The sequence below is a fragment of the Molossus molossus genome, unplaced genomic scaffold (assembly GCF_014108415.1).
Source record: "Molossus molossus isolate mMolMol1 unplaced genomic scaffold, mMolMol1.p scaffold_m16_p_3, whole genome shotgun sequence".
In the NCBI taxonomy this organism is placed as follows: domain Eukaryota; kingdom Metazoa; phylum Chordata; class Mammalia; order Chiroptera; family Molossidae; genus Molossus; species Molossus molossus.
In genome coordinates, this window is record NW_023425366.1 from 16,187,972 (window position 1) to 16,202,725 (window position 14,754).

Consider the following 14,754-nt stretch of genomic DNA (forward strand, 5'->3'; position numbering starts at 1 on the left):
CGGAGTTGCAAACGAGGGCGATTGGCTTATATGTCCATCGCTTTTGTTGGCGCGCCAATCACCGTGCACGAGGCGCTGCGGGGAGTCCAGCTTCGTCCCTCCCGGGGTCCGGCTTTCTCTCAGGTTTGCTTTTTAATTCTCTCGGTTTCCTGTTCCGGAGGTGCTGGCGGCACTATGGATTTGGAGGCTGCAGAATAAGCCCGGCTTTGCTCTGACGGCGACCTCGCCTCCCGGGAGCGTTCTTGGAGGTAAAAGGGAAGGGCCACCTTGCGGGTGTTCGAAGAGGGAGCTTTTGCGAGTGTCTGGATTTGAACGGAGCTGTTGGCCGGGGCTGCGGCGGCAGGCGCCTGGAGTTAGGCTCGGATAGCCTCTCTTCGGATCTGCAGCCAAGGGCAAGAAAGCGACCCTAGGCCCGGACCCCGTACACACAAAGAAGTGGCAATTAGGTCCTTTCATTCATTTGTGGAGCGCGTGCTGGTCCAGGCCTGGGTCGCCCGCGTTTCGGATGGGGGTAGACTGAGCCTGTTGCTTGCCTGGTTGGGCTCTCAGCCTGGCGGGAGATGCGAACAGGGAAACATGCAAATCGGCCAGAGGAAGGTGATGGGATAGCGGATTCAGCTGGGGGGAAAGAGGACGTCTTAATAAACATGTAGTCACACTTTGCAACTCTTTCTACGTAGACTGATGGTAACTATTCAAAACAGCTTCCTCATTTTCCCTGCTTCCAAACACCAACCGAGGAGTAGGCAGATGCAGAAAGTGATTACTTTTCCAGTTGCAGTAAATTCCTTGACTGTTGAATTAAAGTTTGCAACCACAACACAGCCTGACTGCCTTTAGTAGCTCAGTTTCATAATCAGTGTTTTAAGATATTCTATCTATAGAACATCCCGGAGGATCTCATAGTGAACGTGCACCTGCTACGCACTGAATGAGTGTTAGTGATTGTGACTGTGGCCCACCTCTAGGTCCAGCACATTCCTTTGTGTTCCCCTAGACCCTGTGCATACCTCTTTTCTTGTGTTTATTGCAGTATATTGTTATTTTTGTAGAAAATGTATTTGTATTTCGGTTCTGAGCAGCCTGTGACTGTGCCCCGCATGTATTGCCTCAATAAATGTTGTGTGAATCAGTGGAAAGGTCTTTTTGTCCGGTTTTGGTAATGCATATCTGTTGTGGATATATGTGAAAGGGAAATGTACAGTAGCAACATAGAAACATATACCTTTGGTGAGACAGTAAACATTTATTCACCACCTACTGTGTGCAGGATGCTCTGCCAGGGACTGTGAAGGATTCAGAAATGACTATGAATCAACCCATGTCATCAAGGAGCTAATAATCTAGTGGAGGAGTTAGACATGTGCACACATGACTATAATATGAGGCAGCCTCTGGTAAGTGCTGTAAAAGAAGTAAGTACAGACTAAGAGGGAAGTCTAGAGGGAATGAGATTACTTCTAAAGGGAACCAGGAAAGGCTTCATAGAAGAGGTGGCATTTGACATAGGTGGATGGGTAGAATTCAGTGGGCTAATTCATAGTGCAGTAGGTTTCAGAAGAGTGAGCAAAGAACAGGCTGGATGATATGATAGTATTTGGTATGTTAGGCAACTGAGAAAATTTGAGGTGATAGGTGCTTTGTGGGGAAGATAATGGAGGATAAGCATGGAAGAAGTTGGGTTCAGACTGGAGGACCATAAGTAATAAGCATGGAGTTTGAATTTGATTCTGTTGGCAGTGAGTAGCCCATGGTGGCATCAGCTGTCTAAGCCTTAAATTTATCTTGAGGGCCTTAGTCTGAAAAATAATCATTACTCAGATATTATCTGGTGCCCACTATTTATTAACCCCTGTGACTGATAAAACTAAATAACCTGAAACTATTTTCTTGAGCCATTTGAAAATCTGTCTTAAGCTTATTGGTCAAAGTTTAGTAAGAAAGACTTTAGGGAGATGTTGTTACATTAAAGCTTTTTGTACTTAATATTTATTTAAGTTTTTTATACAGTTTTTGAAGTTTAAGTATTTGAAAAATTATTCATGTTCACAACATTCTTCTATGGGAAGAGTGGAGAATGAAAATTAAGGATAACTTAACTCTACAAGTTATAGTTATGTTTGAATTTGAACGCTGGTCTCACTGTGAAGGAAACTAGAGTGTGGAGAGGGGGAGGAGAAATGATTATTTTCCCCTAATCTTTTAGCAAATTAGAGATGGAATATGCCCAAAGTTTCTGTCTCTTTAGCTACTGATTGTTTCGAGTCAGCAAGATAAGTATTAAGGACATTTTAGAAGTTAGTTGTAAACTTTAGTTCAGTTTGACATCCTCTTAATTTTGTTGGTATGCTAAGTACATCGGAGAATGCAAAATTTGTGTTAAGATAATTGCAGAAATATTTCCTAGCATTATCAGTTTAGGAAACATTTTTATGTCCATTTTATTCTTTCTGTCCTCTAGAATTTACAGTCTCTGTGGAAGATGTGACATTGACCCAGACAGTACGGCACGATGCAAGGCAGTACGTGGTGAGTGGTGTGATAGGAATGGCAGTAGTTTGGGGAGAAGAGAGAGAGGAGTGAACACTGGTGCTAGATCACAGACTGTGGGAAGGACTTAGATATGTGAAGAGAAAGGGAAAATGTGTTCTTTTGGGCTGTGTACATGGCTAGGAACTCAGACCTGAGCAGTTAATGAGACAACCCAGAGCCCTGAACTCTTAGTTCTGAGGTACGGGCAGACATTAAAGAGAGAATTAGGGCCCAGCTGGTGTGGCTCAGTGGATTGAGCATAGCCCCATGGACTGAGAGGTCCCGGTTTGACTCCTGGTCAGCATACATGCCAGGGTTTGGGGCTTGATCCCCAGTAGGGGGTGTGCAGGAGGCAACTGATGGATGTTTTGCTCTCACATCAATGTTTCTATTTCTCTCTCCCTTCCTCTCTCTCTAAAAAATCAATTAAAAAAAAAAAAAAGATGGAGTTAGGTAATTGGTTGGTGAATTGTAATTCTTGTGGGACCTGCCAAGAAGAGAAGCACAAAGTGTGTGAGAGCAGGAAACCTAACAGGCTTGCAGGGTGGTGATAGTGATTATAGAAAGTCCCGCAAGGGTGTCATTGCAGTAGTCAGACCAGAGAGGATGGTGTGAAGTGGATGAACTCAAGAAATGAATAAAAAATGGTAGGGATTTTTAAATAAATTTTTAGTTTAAGGGGGTAAAGAAGGAAAAATTGTTTGATAATTCCCTGGTGTATGACTTTAGGATCAATATATGTCTGGTATTTTCACCACAAGCAAACATTTTCGCCACATTTTTCTGGGTGACTAATTGGCTAAAAGGCAGTTTTGCTGTAAAAAAGATAATGACAAATAAAAAGGGGCATTAAAAAAGACGTAATGAAACATGATAAAATGAAAAAACAAAAATGACTTTTTTGTGAAATATGAAATATTTGAATACATAAAAATGTGTATAGATTCATGGAAATACTATGCAAAAAAATGATTTTATTCTGTGGGTTGTACCTGAGCACTTGTCTTCATTCTATGGGAAATGTGGGTTCACCTCTGCACTCAAAAAGGGCCCTCGGCCTCTCTTTTTCTTCCCAATGTAGTGTGTTTCAAAATAAGAAATCAACCCAGTTGGTGTGGCTCAGTGGTTGAGTGTTGACCCATACACCAGAGGTTGCCAGTTCGATTCCCGGTCAGGGCACATGCCCAGGTTGTGGGCCCAATCCCCAGTGCAGGGCATGCAAGAGGTGGCCAGTCGATGTTCTCTCTCATCAATGTTTCTATCTCTCTCTCCCTCAGCCTAAAATCAATAAAGAACATACAATATTTCAAAATAAGAAATTAACTCATGGGGCAAATCATTGTCATCTGGAAGAAATGCTAACTATTTTAAGACCATGAGGTGTTGTATATTGGTCTGTTATAATTTGAAATCCACTTGTTCATGACCTAAGTAAAGTTGTTTTGGTCTAAGGGTGAATTTGCTTACATTGAGGAAGATGTGCTAGGATGTTATTAGACTCTGTTGTCAATAAGCACTGAGCTATTGACAGGCATTGCTGGGGACTTACCATTTGGAACATGTGGAGGACTGAAAATCACACAGCTGAACCCACACTTCTCATGGCATGAAGACAAGTGCTTGGTTAGGTGCAATCTACAAAGTTAAAATAGCTCTTTACAGATCTTAAGACACGTATTCCTGCCATGGTCAGGTCTGCCTAACCTACTCTTTTTTTGTTGTTAATTCTCACCTGAGGATATTTTCCCATTGATTTTTAGATAGAGTGGAAGGAAGGGAGGAAGAGAGAGAGAGAGAGAGAGAGAGAAACATCTATGTAAGAGAAATACACATCAATTGGTTGCCTCCCGCATGACTCCGACCAGGGCCGGGGAGCGAACCTGCAACCCAGGTACATGCCCTTGACCAGGAATCGTACCTTGGGTCCAAGGGCCAACATTCTAAGTGCTGAGCCCAACTGGCCAGGACTTCCTGACCTATTCTTGACTGGCAGTAGGCCCAGGAAGAGAAGGAACATCTGTTTCTGCCATTGTGAGGTGGCTACTCGTAGGCAGTGGTGCAAGCTATGTGTAATGGTCCCTGGTGTAGCAGTCACCGTGCCTGCCAACACTGGTTCCGTCACCTGCTAGCTACACGCACCAGCAGCGAGGGACCTAAGCCAGCAGTTGATACCCAGCTTTTAGCTGGAAGGACTGACTTTCTGGAGAACCAACTTGTAGTACAGTACACCTCAACTGAATTTGGGCTACATGTTATCATTTTTATGGAACACTGCCTGAGGCTAGTTAGTTATGCAGTGAAAGTGTTTGTGACAAAGATGTCTATGGCAAAAATGACAAAGGTGAAAGTACCTAGACCCTAAATGGTGTCTGTTGAGATAGAAAATGCATAAAGATGAGCAAGTGGTGTTGTATTGGAGGGGAAGATCATTCATTCCTTTTAGGACATGTTATATTGTTTGCAGAGTCTATGCTGAGTGGGAAAGGAGGTGAAGACAGGAAGATGTTGGTACAGATATAGAAAACGTGAAATGTGCAGACATGGTGAGGTTAAGAGTTTGGGGGAACTTAAGGATACAAGAGCAGATGGTTGAACAATGGGATGTTGAGTTCGTCATTCTGGAGTTAGAGCAGCGTTAGGGAGTGACAAGGACCAGAGAGTGACCATGGCATTGGGTTGGGTGGCTGAGACAGGGGAAGAGAAGTTTGCTGGCCATGAGGTGTCAGATATAACAGAAAACTCACTTAGGTGGGTGGAGTATTCCAGTGGCCTAAGGGGTCTGTCTGTTGCTCTTGAATCTATTCAGGCATTTGTGAAACCTTGTTTCCATAGTGAGGTTTTTTTTTTTTTTTTTTACTTCTCTCTTTTTCTTTCCTCCAACAAAGTCATAGAATGTCGTTCCACCCAGGACGAGGGTGTCCCCGAGGGCGAGGAGGACACGGAGCCAGACCTTCAGCACCAGCTTTCAGGCCTCAAAATCTGAGGCTGCTTCACCCTCAGCAGCCTCCTGTGCAATATCAATACGAACCTCCAAGTGCTCCTTCCACCACCTTCTCAAACTCTCCAGCCCCCAATTTTCTGCCTCCGCGTCCAGATTTTGTACCCTTCCCTCCACCCATGCCTCCGTCAGCGCAAGGCCCTCTTCCCCCTTGCCCGATTCGGCCCCCCTTCCCCAATCACCAGATGAGGCCCCCCTTCCCGGTACCTCCCTGTTTTCCTCCCATGCCGCCTCCGATGCCCTGCCCTAATAACCCCCCAGTTCCCGGGGCACCTCCTGGGCAAGGCTCTTTCCCCTTCATGATGCCCCCTCCTTCCATGCCCCATCCCCCGCCCCCTCCTGTCATGCCGCAGCAGGTCAATTATCAGTACCCCCCTGGATATTCACACCACAATTTCCCGCCTCCCAACTTTAATAGCTTCCAGAACAGCCCCAGTTCTTTCCCGCCCAGCTCTAACAACGGCAGTAGTCCTCATTTTAGGCATCTCCCTCCATACCCACTCCCAAAGGCTCCCAGTGAGAGAAGGTCCCCTGAAAGGCTCAAGCACTATGATGACCACAGGCACCGGGATCACAGTCATGGGCGAGGCGAGAGGCACAGGTCCCTGGATCGGCGGGAGCGAGGCCGAAGTCCTGACAGGAGAAGACAAGACAGCCGCTACAGATCAGATTATGACCGAGGGAGAACGCCGTCTCGCCACCGGAGCTACGAGCGGAGCAGGTAAAACACGTGCGTTTTTTAATGAACTGCAGAGGCCATTTCTGTTTATCAGCAAACCAAACCAAAAAGGTCCAGCAGTGCATTTCGATGTATAAAAAGAAATACAGCTTTTTTTTTTTTGAGCTGTTTTAAAGAGGAAGAGACAACTGACAAGTAAAGAAATTGATGTCAGAAAAAGCCACTTTTGAAAAGCATTCCAAAATTATCAAGGTAGATTCATTTCAATGGATGTAAGCTGATTACTCTGCATAATACAGATGACATTTTAATGATGATCCAGTGAAAAGTCTTACTTTTTTTTTTTTTTTTTTTTAGTTAGATTTAATTATGTTCAGTATGAGCATCATATCAGATTACAGCACTTGAATTCTTTTGGAATTGATCTGCCTGTGTTATGAATTAAGAATCAAACTAGTTAACAAGCAGAACTTGCTTTCTGATTTTTAGGATAAATGGAAGTTTATTGTACATTGTTACCTTCTTGCTCTGTTTCCTTGTGAAATGAAATTATATTGATTACATGTTATCAAAGCTATAGTTTTCAAAATAGCTTTAATCTGCTCTAGTTGCACTAAAACAAATTCATACTGAAGAAAATTGTATTTAAAAAATACTGTTTCATTCCAGATTATAGTACATCTTTTTTTCAAAAGACCAAATATCTGTATATATAAGAGAATAAGGTTTTCAGCAGGTGTGTTCTTAAACTGGAATTCATAGATGGACTTCTAGAAATGCTCTGAAGTCATATGCAAAATTTTATGTGTCTGTGTGTTTTTCTGTAAGTAAATTGGTACCTTACACCAAATCCTCAAGACTATTACCCCAAAAGTCTAAGAAACATTGGTTTAGATGGAAAAATAAAAATACACAGGTAATGACTGTATTACTGTTTATCTGTACCTTCAGTGAACTCTTTATATTGATAAAGAGTTAAGGTTTTCCACTTGTCAAGCTGATAACTGCTTCTCCTTCTGTCCCCTGTGGTGTGTTTATCTTCATTGTCTTGAACTTCCGTGCTGCATATGTTTGAGCTCAGCAAACCAATTCACGTCGTTGTTGGGTTTGTAGAGAGCTGGTCTTGTCCTGTGCAGCGAGTTCACGTCTCGGTTTCCATGTTTTTCTCACGGCTCTCGGTTTGGTTCTCATTGAACATTTTGCCAGTAAAGGTGATCGTCATTCTCAGCCCCGAAGAGAGTATCTGGTGCTTGGAAGGTTTGGAAGGAAAATGTTGTTGCTTCTCTCTGATGCCAGTTGCAGGTAGAAGGGCATGTGTTTCCTGTGGAGATGATGGAATCCAGAGTGTCATCTAAGTCTTTTCAGCATGAGTTACTGTTTCTGGTCAATTTCATTCTTAATTATTCTGTGATCAGCTAGTTAGCAGAGGCCTGTGATAGTGTATTTTATAGTTTTATGATAAAAATCTAAACTGAAAGAGTTTGCTCCAGACTTTAAAGTGATTGTTAATAATCCTGTCTCCTGGGGAAACATTTTGCTGCAAACTTCAATATTCTGGACAGTATTTGTTTTTCTCTTTTGGGGGCTTCAGTTAGAGCTGAGTTTTTAGGGCTCTGCTGTAAAATCCTGAATTTTTCTATCCAGGCTTAAACTTGGAGTTATGTGTGTGAAGAAACTCGGATGTAAACTGAGAGTGTCTGTAATGTGAAATCAAGTGCCAAAAGGACCACCACCCCTTTGCCGTGAAGGACCTACCTGGGCAGTCAGCTCTGCTTTCTCAGTGGCCTCTGTTGACACTGGAGTTGCTCTGTACTCGGAGCGCTGGCCCTGGGGCTGCCTTGGTGTCACAGCCGCATTGTAACCGGCTCCCTTTGGGGTCTAGGGTGTCAGTCATCTGTCTCATATGGAATAAAGGTGGGGCCAGAAGTCCTAGTATATATACCTTCTAGAAATATATTGGAGAAAACCCAAACTTCACACACTTATGCATTCGATTGTGCTCAGTTTATGCAAATTCTGTAGTCTGTCCTCCCGCCACTTCTCCCCTTGCTTCTTGGGATAAGTGAATCTATCCTTTTTCAAATTCCATTTCTTTCTTTTTCTCCTCCTCCAAACTATGATTGATTAATAATGACAAGACTGTTTTAGGGCGAACTATTTCTAGAGAAAGTTTGTGAGGAGGTGGATATATGCATTTGTTATCATGAAGGATCTAGGTCACTGGGGAAGGGGAAGAGAAGTAGCCGCGGACCCATGCACTGGTCGTGTTGTGTGACGCACTGGTCAGTGAGATGTGAGGTTCGGCTCCGTGGCTGCATCGCTGAGGGGTGCTGTACGCAGTGACCCCACAGCTGCCCTGCTGGGTGCAGGTGTGGCCAGCAGAGAGCCAGTATTATGCACCTAAGGAATACCTTAGTGCTCAAAAACAAGGACGAGTCTTCGGAAAAGTAACCCAAACATTGTTTTTCTTGCTTTAAAGGAGTTCGTTCATCATATTGTGTTTCTAAGGTGATTTATATCCAGACTGGTCTTTTCAATTCAAACCCAGAGGTAGCACTCAGAGGTAGCACTTATCAGCAGTGCTGTTCTTGAGTATGAAATTCTATTGTCTAGATGTTAAAAAACAAACAAAAAATTAGGAATATCCTCTAAATAGTTTTTATTTGGAAATATAGGTAATTTAAATTACTCTTTTTAGCAGCCATGCCCCTACAGATTATATCTTTGTCATGTGGTCTTGTTCACTAGTTGGGATTTATTGCCTAAAAGTAAATTGTAATTTTAGAAGCGTGTCAGATAAAGTATGAAGGATCCCAGGCTCTGGCCACTTTACTTTGGACAGATGGTGTATACCTGAGGCTTATGTATATGTCAATGTATATTATTTGAAGGAGTCGTCCTTGAGGAGGGGGGTGATCTTTAAGTGAAAAAATAATTTTTGTTTTTTTATATATAAGCAGTGATGGATTTCTATCAGTTTTGTAAGTTTTGATTTCAATGTATTTATATTTCTTCTATTAAGCTGTAGGTTGGGGGATATTTTTGAGTTCAGACATTTTTATAGTCTTCTTGCTGGACTCAGGCTAATATAGCATTTTTTTTTTTTTTCTGAGATTGGGTGGTTATTTCCCTTAGATTTTGTTCTGATTTAAACACACAAGAGTTTAGATTTTTGTTCCAGATCTTCATTGTACTTATTAAATAGAATCAGACATTATTATTATTGTTATTGTTATTATTATTATTATTATTATTATTATTAAACGTGCCTAATTTTACATTGGGAGGTTTTAAAATCCCTCATTCTGTTTTTATAGTAAATAAACTCAGGGTCTCCACTGAGAGTTTTTTGCTGATGAAAGTAGCATTTAAAGGTAAAGTAACTTACAATGTCATGGCAATTAGTGATAGCTAGAACTACACCTCAGGCCTGCAACCTGTAAGAATTCAGAACTCTTTCATCATAGAACCTTGTTCTAATCTTTACTATCAAAGCTTTAATTTACATTTATTTGATGGATGCAATTGAGAATTTCTTAGAAATCAATAGCCAGTGGAATTCTTTAAAGTTTTCTCTGTAGGTTAGATAACCAAGGATTGGCTGGTTGGAAGGTCTCTAGAGAAGATTATGATACAATTCCCTCTGTGGTTTAGCATCAGGTATGACTTCTTTCTTTAAAGAAAATGGCAACAAATGTTCAAGTTAACGTCTGTAAAGTGAAAAGCCCCTTAATTCTCTAATAAATGATGAATAAAAATGTCCCATAAAGAATAGTGCCTGAAAAATTCTTAGGTAAGGTCCATTTATTTAGAAGATGAATTCAGTGAAAAGAGATGGTATTTTTGAGTCTTTCTGTTGAAAACAGCTCTGTGTATTAATTCCTTTAAGAGAGCGGGAACGGGAGAGACACAGGCACCGGGACAGCCGAAGATCACCATCTCTGGAAAGGTCCTACAAAAAAGAGTATAAGAGATCTGGAAGGTAAGCAAGGAGTTCATACGGAAAGAAGTCAGAGGATTATCTCCTTGAATTCAGATTTTGTGCTTATGCAAAGTATCAGCCACGTCTTCAAAATAGCCTAAGAGTCTTCCAAAATGCCTGTAAAGAGCTAAAGCAGCCACTGACTTAAAAATCGTTACTTTCAAGATGTATTGATTATGCACAAGGAGAATCTTGACAAATCTCCAGAAATTAGAAATTATATGGGCCACTTTTTCTGACGTCAATTGCTATAAAACTATACATTAATAGTTCAAGTTTTTTATAAAGAAACCTTGAAAATTCATAATTATGTTTTTAAATTTACTTGTTTTGGAAAAAAGCAAAACTGCAGTCACACTTTATTTAGAAAAATGATGTTGAGATTGTTACAAATTCAAAGTTACAGGAGGTAACCAATTCTCTTTGAGAAGTAAAATACATGGTCTTACATAATGGTCATTAAGAACAACACTGTGGAGTCTGGCAGATTTGGGGTCAGTTATTAGTTCTCCCAACTTTGTTATTGAATTAAGTTATCTTACCTTTTTAAGTTTCAACGTCTGTCTAAAATAAGGACACTTATAAAGGCCTTGAGTGGTGAGGGATCTCTGAGATAATACAAATAAACATTAGAAGTGGGCCCGGAGTTAATGCCAAGTAAATGTTAAATATAATATATGTATAACCATTACCTGATCATTCGACTCTAGAAATGGGTAGAGTACAAGAAAAGCAGGAAAAAAGATTTAGAGATAAAACAGATTAATGAAGTAGAAGACAGGACTATAGCACTATATCAGCACTTGTAAATAAATGCAAGACTTTGAAAGGTTATACATTTTAAAAAGGGGCAGATCAAGAAAAGAAACACACACATTGCATTAGGTCTGAGAAAGAACATATCATTATGGGAATGCAGGAGATTTAAAATTCACAACACATTGGCATAAGTACAGATATTTTATTTTACAAATGCAGAAACTTGGATGTGATGGGTTGATTTCTATGTAAACAAAAATTGCAAACTTCACATGAGGCAAAACATTTTAATAGGTCAATAACCATGAAACAGATGGGAAAAAATTGAATTCATGCCACCTTCTAAAAAGTTTTAAACTGTTCTAGAACACTGAAGAAGACGGAAGGAAAGCTCAGCTCATGATGTGATATCAGGAAAACACAGATGGCAAAATCTGACCAATGCAAAGCAAATGAAAAAACAGTCTCTGTTATGAATATGGATATGAAAATCTCATTAGTAGATTAGCAAGTTGTTCCCAGTGGTATATTAAAATAACTAAGAATGTATTCTGAGATTGCTTGGACAAATAGGTTAGGATTAGGAAATCTGGAACTAATTTTTTGTGCCAAAACCCATAGGATTTCCTCAGTACCTGCCTATTTGATATTTCAAATAAAACTAGAGTCGATTTATGAGTAGAAACTTCAGTAAAATAGGAATATAAGCAAACTTATTTAACATGACGGAGAACATTATCCCATGATGAACATGCTTGTCACCATCTCAAAATAACCAAATGTAACATTGAAACCTTACAGCGCTTCCCATGTAATTGAGAAAACAGGTGAGGCTCCATTGCCTGTTGCCACCTGGCCCTGTACGACTTAACACGCAATGAAATAGGTTACATTCCTGTGTCCCAGGTATTGTATGGTGTGAGTGATACAGTAGTTGACAACAGTCCCCACTTTACAGCGATAAGAAAGCCAAGTGCTGGGAGAAGTGCTTTTGATAGAGCAAGGACATGTTGCTCTGGGAACACAGCAGTGAGAAACTCAGTCTAGGGTAGCCACAGAGAGCCTGGCATTTTACTGATTCGTGAAGTGTGTGTAGGGCTGCGCTGGGGCCGGGGATGTAGGGGAAGAGAACAGAGCATGTGAGGCTGCAGTGTGGAGGAAAGCTCTGCGAAGGTCAGTCTGGAGGAAATAGTTTAGAAGGCATTTGTGGTGATTCAGAAAGAAACGCTTGTGCCTAGACCTGGGCAGTGACGGTAGTGAGGGGGATGGTGAAGGTAATTGAGAGATGCTTCTGAGATAGAGTCTTGGTAACTGATGTGAGGGAAAAAGACTCAACAGTCATCACCTGAGATCTGTCAGTAGGATGACTTCAGTTTGGGGCGTATGTAGTTGAGAATCTGTGAGACAACCAAATGGAATTGTGTGGTAGTAAATGGGGTATTCAGGTGTGAAATTCAGAAAAGAGATCCCAGATGGGAATACTAGATGCCATGGATTAGATGAGGTTAAGTAGGAAGAGTTTGTTCAGTGAGAAAGGACCTATGGAGGCGGAGATGAGGGAGGAGATAAGGATAGGAAAATGCCAAGATACTGTTTTGGTGGAAACCACTGGGGACCCATTTGAGGCTGATGATTTTTCATGTAGAGTGTTGGAAATTTATTCAGTCTAGTGGTTTCTTCTCCAGTGCCCAGTAGCGTGTGGAGAAGGCAGAGACCTGGGTTCTATGAGTTCTCACTAAAGTAATACACGAGAAAAAAGTTAGAGATGTAAATACTGTAAAGGAGGAAAAGTTATCATAGTTTGTGTATTGTTAAGAAACAATTTTGAGTTTGGATTTTGAAATTTGGAGTGCCTGAGATACCTAAAAAGATGTCCTGTTAAAAAAAAAAAAGAATACTAATTGACGTTCACAATAGTCAACCCTGACCATCCATCATCCAATGTTCCTGCCTGAAGGGGAGGGGACGAGGCTGCCTTTCGCCTGTGTTTCTTGATAATAATGAACATTTGGTGGGATTTTTAGTACATATCAAAATGTGTGTGCCAAACAACTATTTAGCATTTACGACTTACTAGCTTTGCGATATTGGACAAGTGACATAATTTCCAATTCTGTTTCCTCTGTAGGGTACATTCATATCTGCCTCATAGCATTCATGTAAGGATTACATATGAGTATCAGTATAGAGCTTAGCAGAGTATCAGGCTTGAAGGAAGCACCAAAAACAAACATAACCACACCACCGGGAGCTACGTTGCCATTATAAAATAATGGTGTTATGAGGAAAATTCAAGTGGACTTATTTGTGGAATATAATGAGCAAAAGAAGCTGACAAAACAGATCCAGAGACATGGAAGCAGGGAACAGACTGACAAGCCTCAGGGAGGAGGGGGGTTGGGCGGGAAGAGATACACCAAAGAACTTAGATGCAGATATGCACAGTCCGTGGACACAGCACTGCGGTGGAGGTGGGCAGTGTCAGTGGGGAGGAAGGAGGGACATCTGTAATACTTTCAACAACAAAGATGAAAAAAGAAAGAAAGAAACAATGAGAATTAACTCACTGACAGTTATACAAACACCCTGACATTAATAGCCTTCCTACTTAGAAAGTGTGATGAAGGGAAATGTAGATTCACTACAGAAAATTTATATTAATTAAAATTAAATATCTTAATAAAACTTAAAAAATATATAGATCAGTGGGAAGAAAATGTAAATGTAGCTGATGACAAAGGTGATATAAATGAGTGGAGGACATGCCATAATCCCACAGTGAAAGTGGAAGATGGTTATAAGAATACCAGTTTTCTTTAAAGTAGTCTATAATTTTAATGTAATCAATTGAAGTATGGGTAATAGAACTCTATGAGTCAAAAAATTTGGAAGAGAAGTGAGAACAAGGAAGAAAAATGAGAATGTAGCTTTAGTAGTATTAAATGTTCTATAAACATGTAAGAATTAAAACAATTTGATGTGGGTATAAATAGGTCGATGAAAAAAATATCGAAATGAATATTGAGCAATAGTTAAGTATAAATAAACATTTACATCTACCATAAAATTGTTTTTTCATATCAGAGGAAAAACTGATGTGGCAACAATTGGTGAGCCATTTGGAGGAAAAAAAACTGAAATTTCTGCTGTATATCCTGGAGAGATTGAGTAAGAAAATTTAGTGTTATAAGTAACTGAAGAAAATATAAATATTTATTTAACCTTGAGATGGGAAAGGATTATAAGTATAATGCTAAGGAGGAAGCATACATTAAAAATCTCTAGATTTGGCCATATAAAAGTTATAAGTAGTTGTCTGGCCAGTGTGGCTAAGTGGATTAAGCACTGTCCCATGGACTGAGAGGTCCTGGTTCAATTCCCGGTCAGGGCACATGCCCAGGTTGTGAGCTGGATCCCTAGTAGGGAGTGTGTAGGAGGCAGTAAATTGATGTTCTCTCTCACATTGATGTTTTTATCTCTCTAAAAAAGTAATAAAAACATTTTTTAAAAAGTTATAGATAGCAATAAGCAGATAGACTTTAAAAGGAAAACTGAAAAAGGTTACATCACATATGGCAGAAGGGTGATTATCTTTTTTTTGTGTGTGGTATGTGCCCCTAGTGGGAACGAACCTGGGACTCTGGTCCGCAGGCCGACACTCAACCGCTGAGCCAAACTGGACAGGGCAAGGGTGATTATCTTAATAAAAAAGTATTTCAATAAATAGAAAAGACTCCAATCCTAATTTAAAAAATACTGGCATAGCCAGTATGGAAGGTTTATAAAAGGAGAGGACATGAAATG

General features: G+C 40.6%; 1 protein-coding gene across 2 annotated transcripts in view; it reads left to right on the plus strand.

The window, feature by feature from the left end:
* The first annotated feature begins 144 nt into the window (after nucleotides 1-144).
* Nucleotides 145-14,754, plus strand: part of DROSHA (drosha ribonuclease III) — a 115,740-nt gene continuing 101,130 nt past the window's right edge. Inside the window, exons 1-6 of one of the 2 annotated variants that reach the window (XM_036279324.1) lie at nucleotides 145-248; nucleotides 1,271-1,397; nucleotides 2,462-2,529; nucleotides 5,418-6,251; nucleotides 10,099-10,191; nucleotides 14,035-14,118. In XM_036279324.1, the coding sequence (XP_036135217.1) occupies nucleotides 2,513-2,529; nucleotides 5,418-6,251; nucleotides 10,099-10,191; nucleotides 14,035-14,118 (1,028 nt within the window). In that variant the 5' untranslated portion in view covers nucleotides 145-248; nucleotides 1,271-1,397; nucleotides 2,462-2,512. The remainder of the gene's footprint in view (nucleotides 249-1,270; nucleotides 1,398-2,461; nucleotides 2,530-5,417; nucleotides 6,252-10,098; nucleotides 10,192-14,034; nucleotides 14,119-14,754) is intronic. The other variant, XM_036279325.1, reaches the window with a different exon arrangement.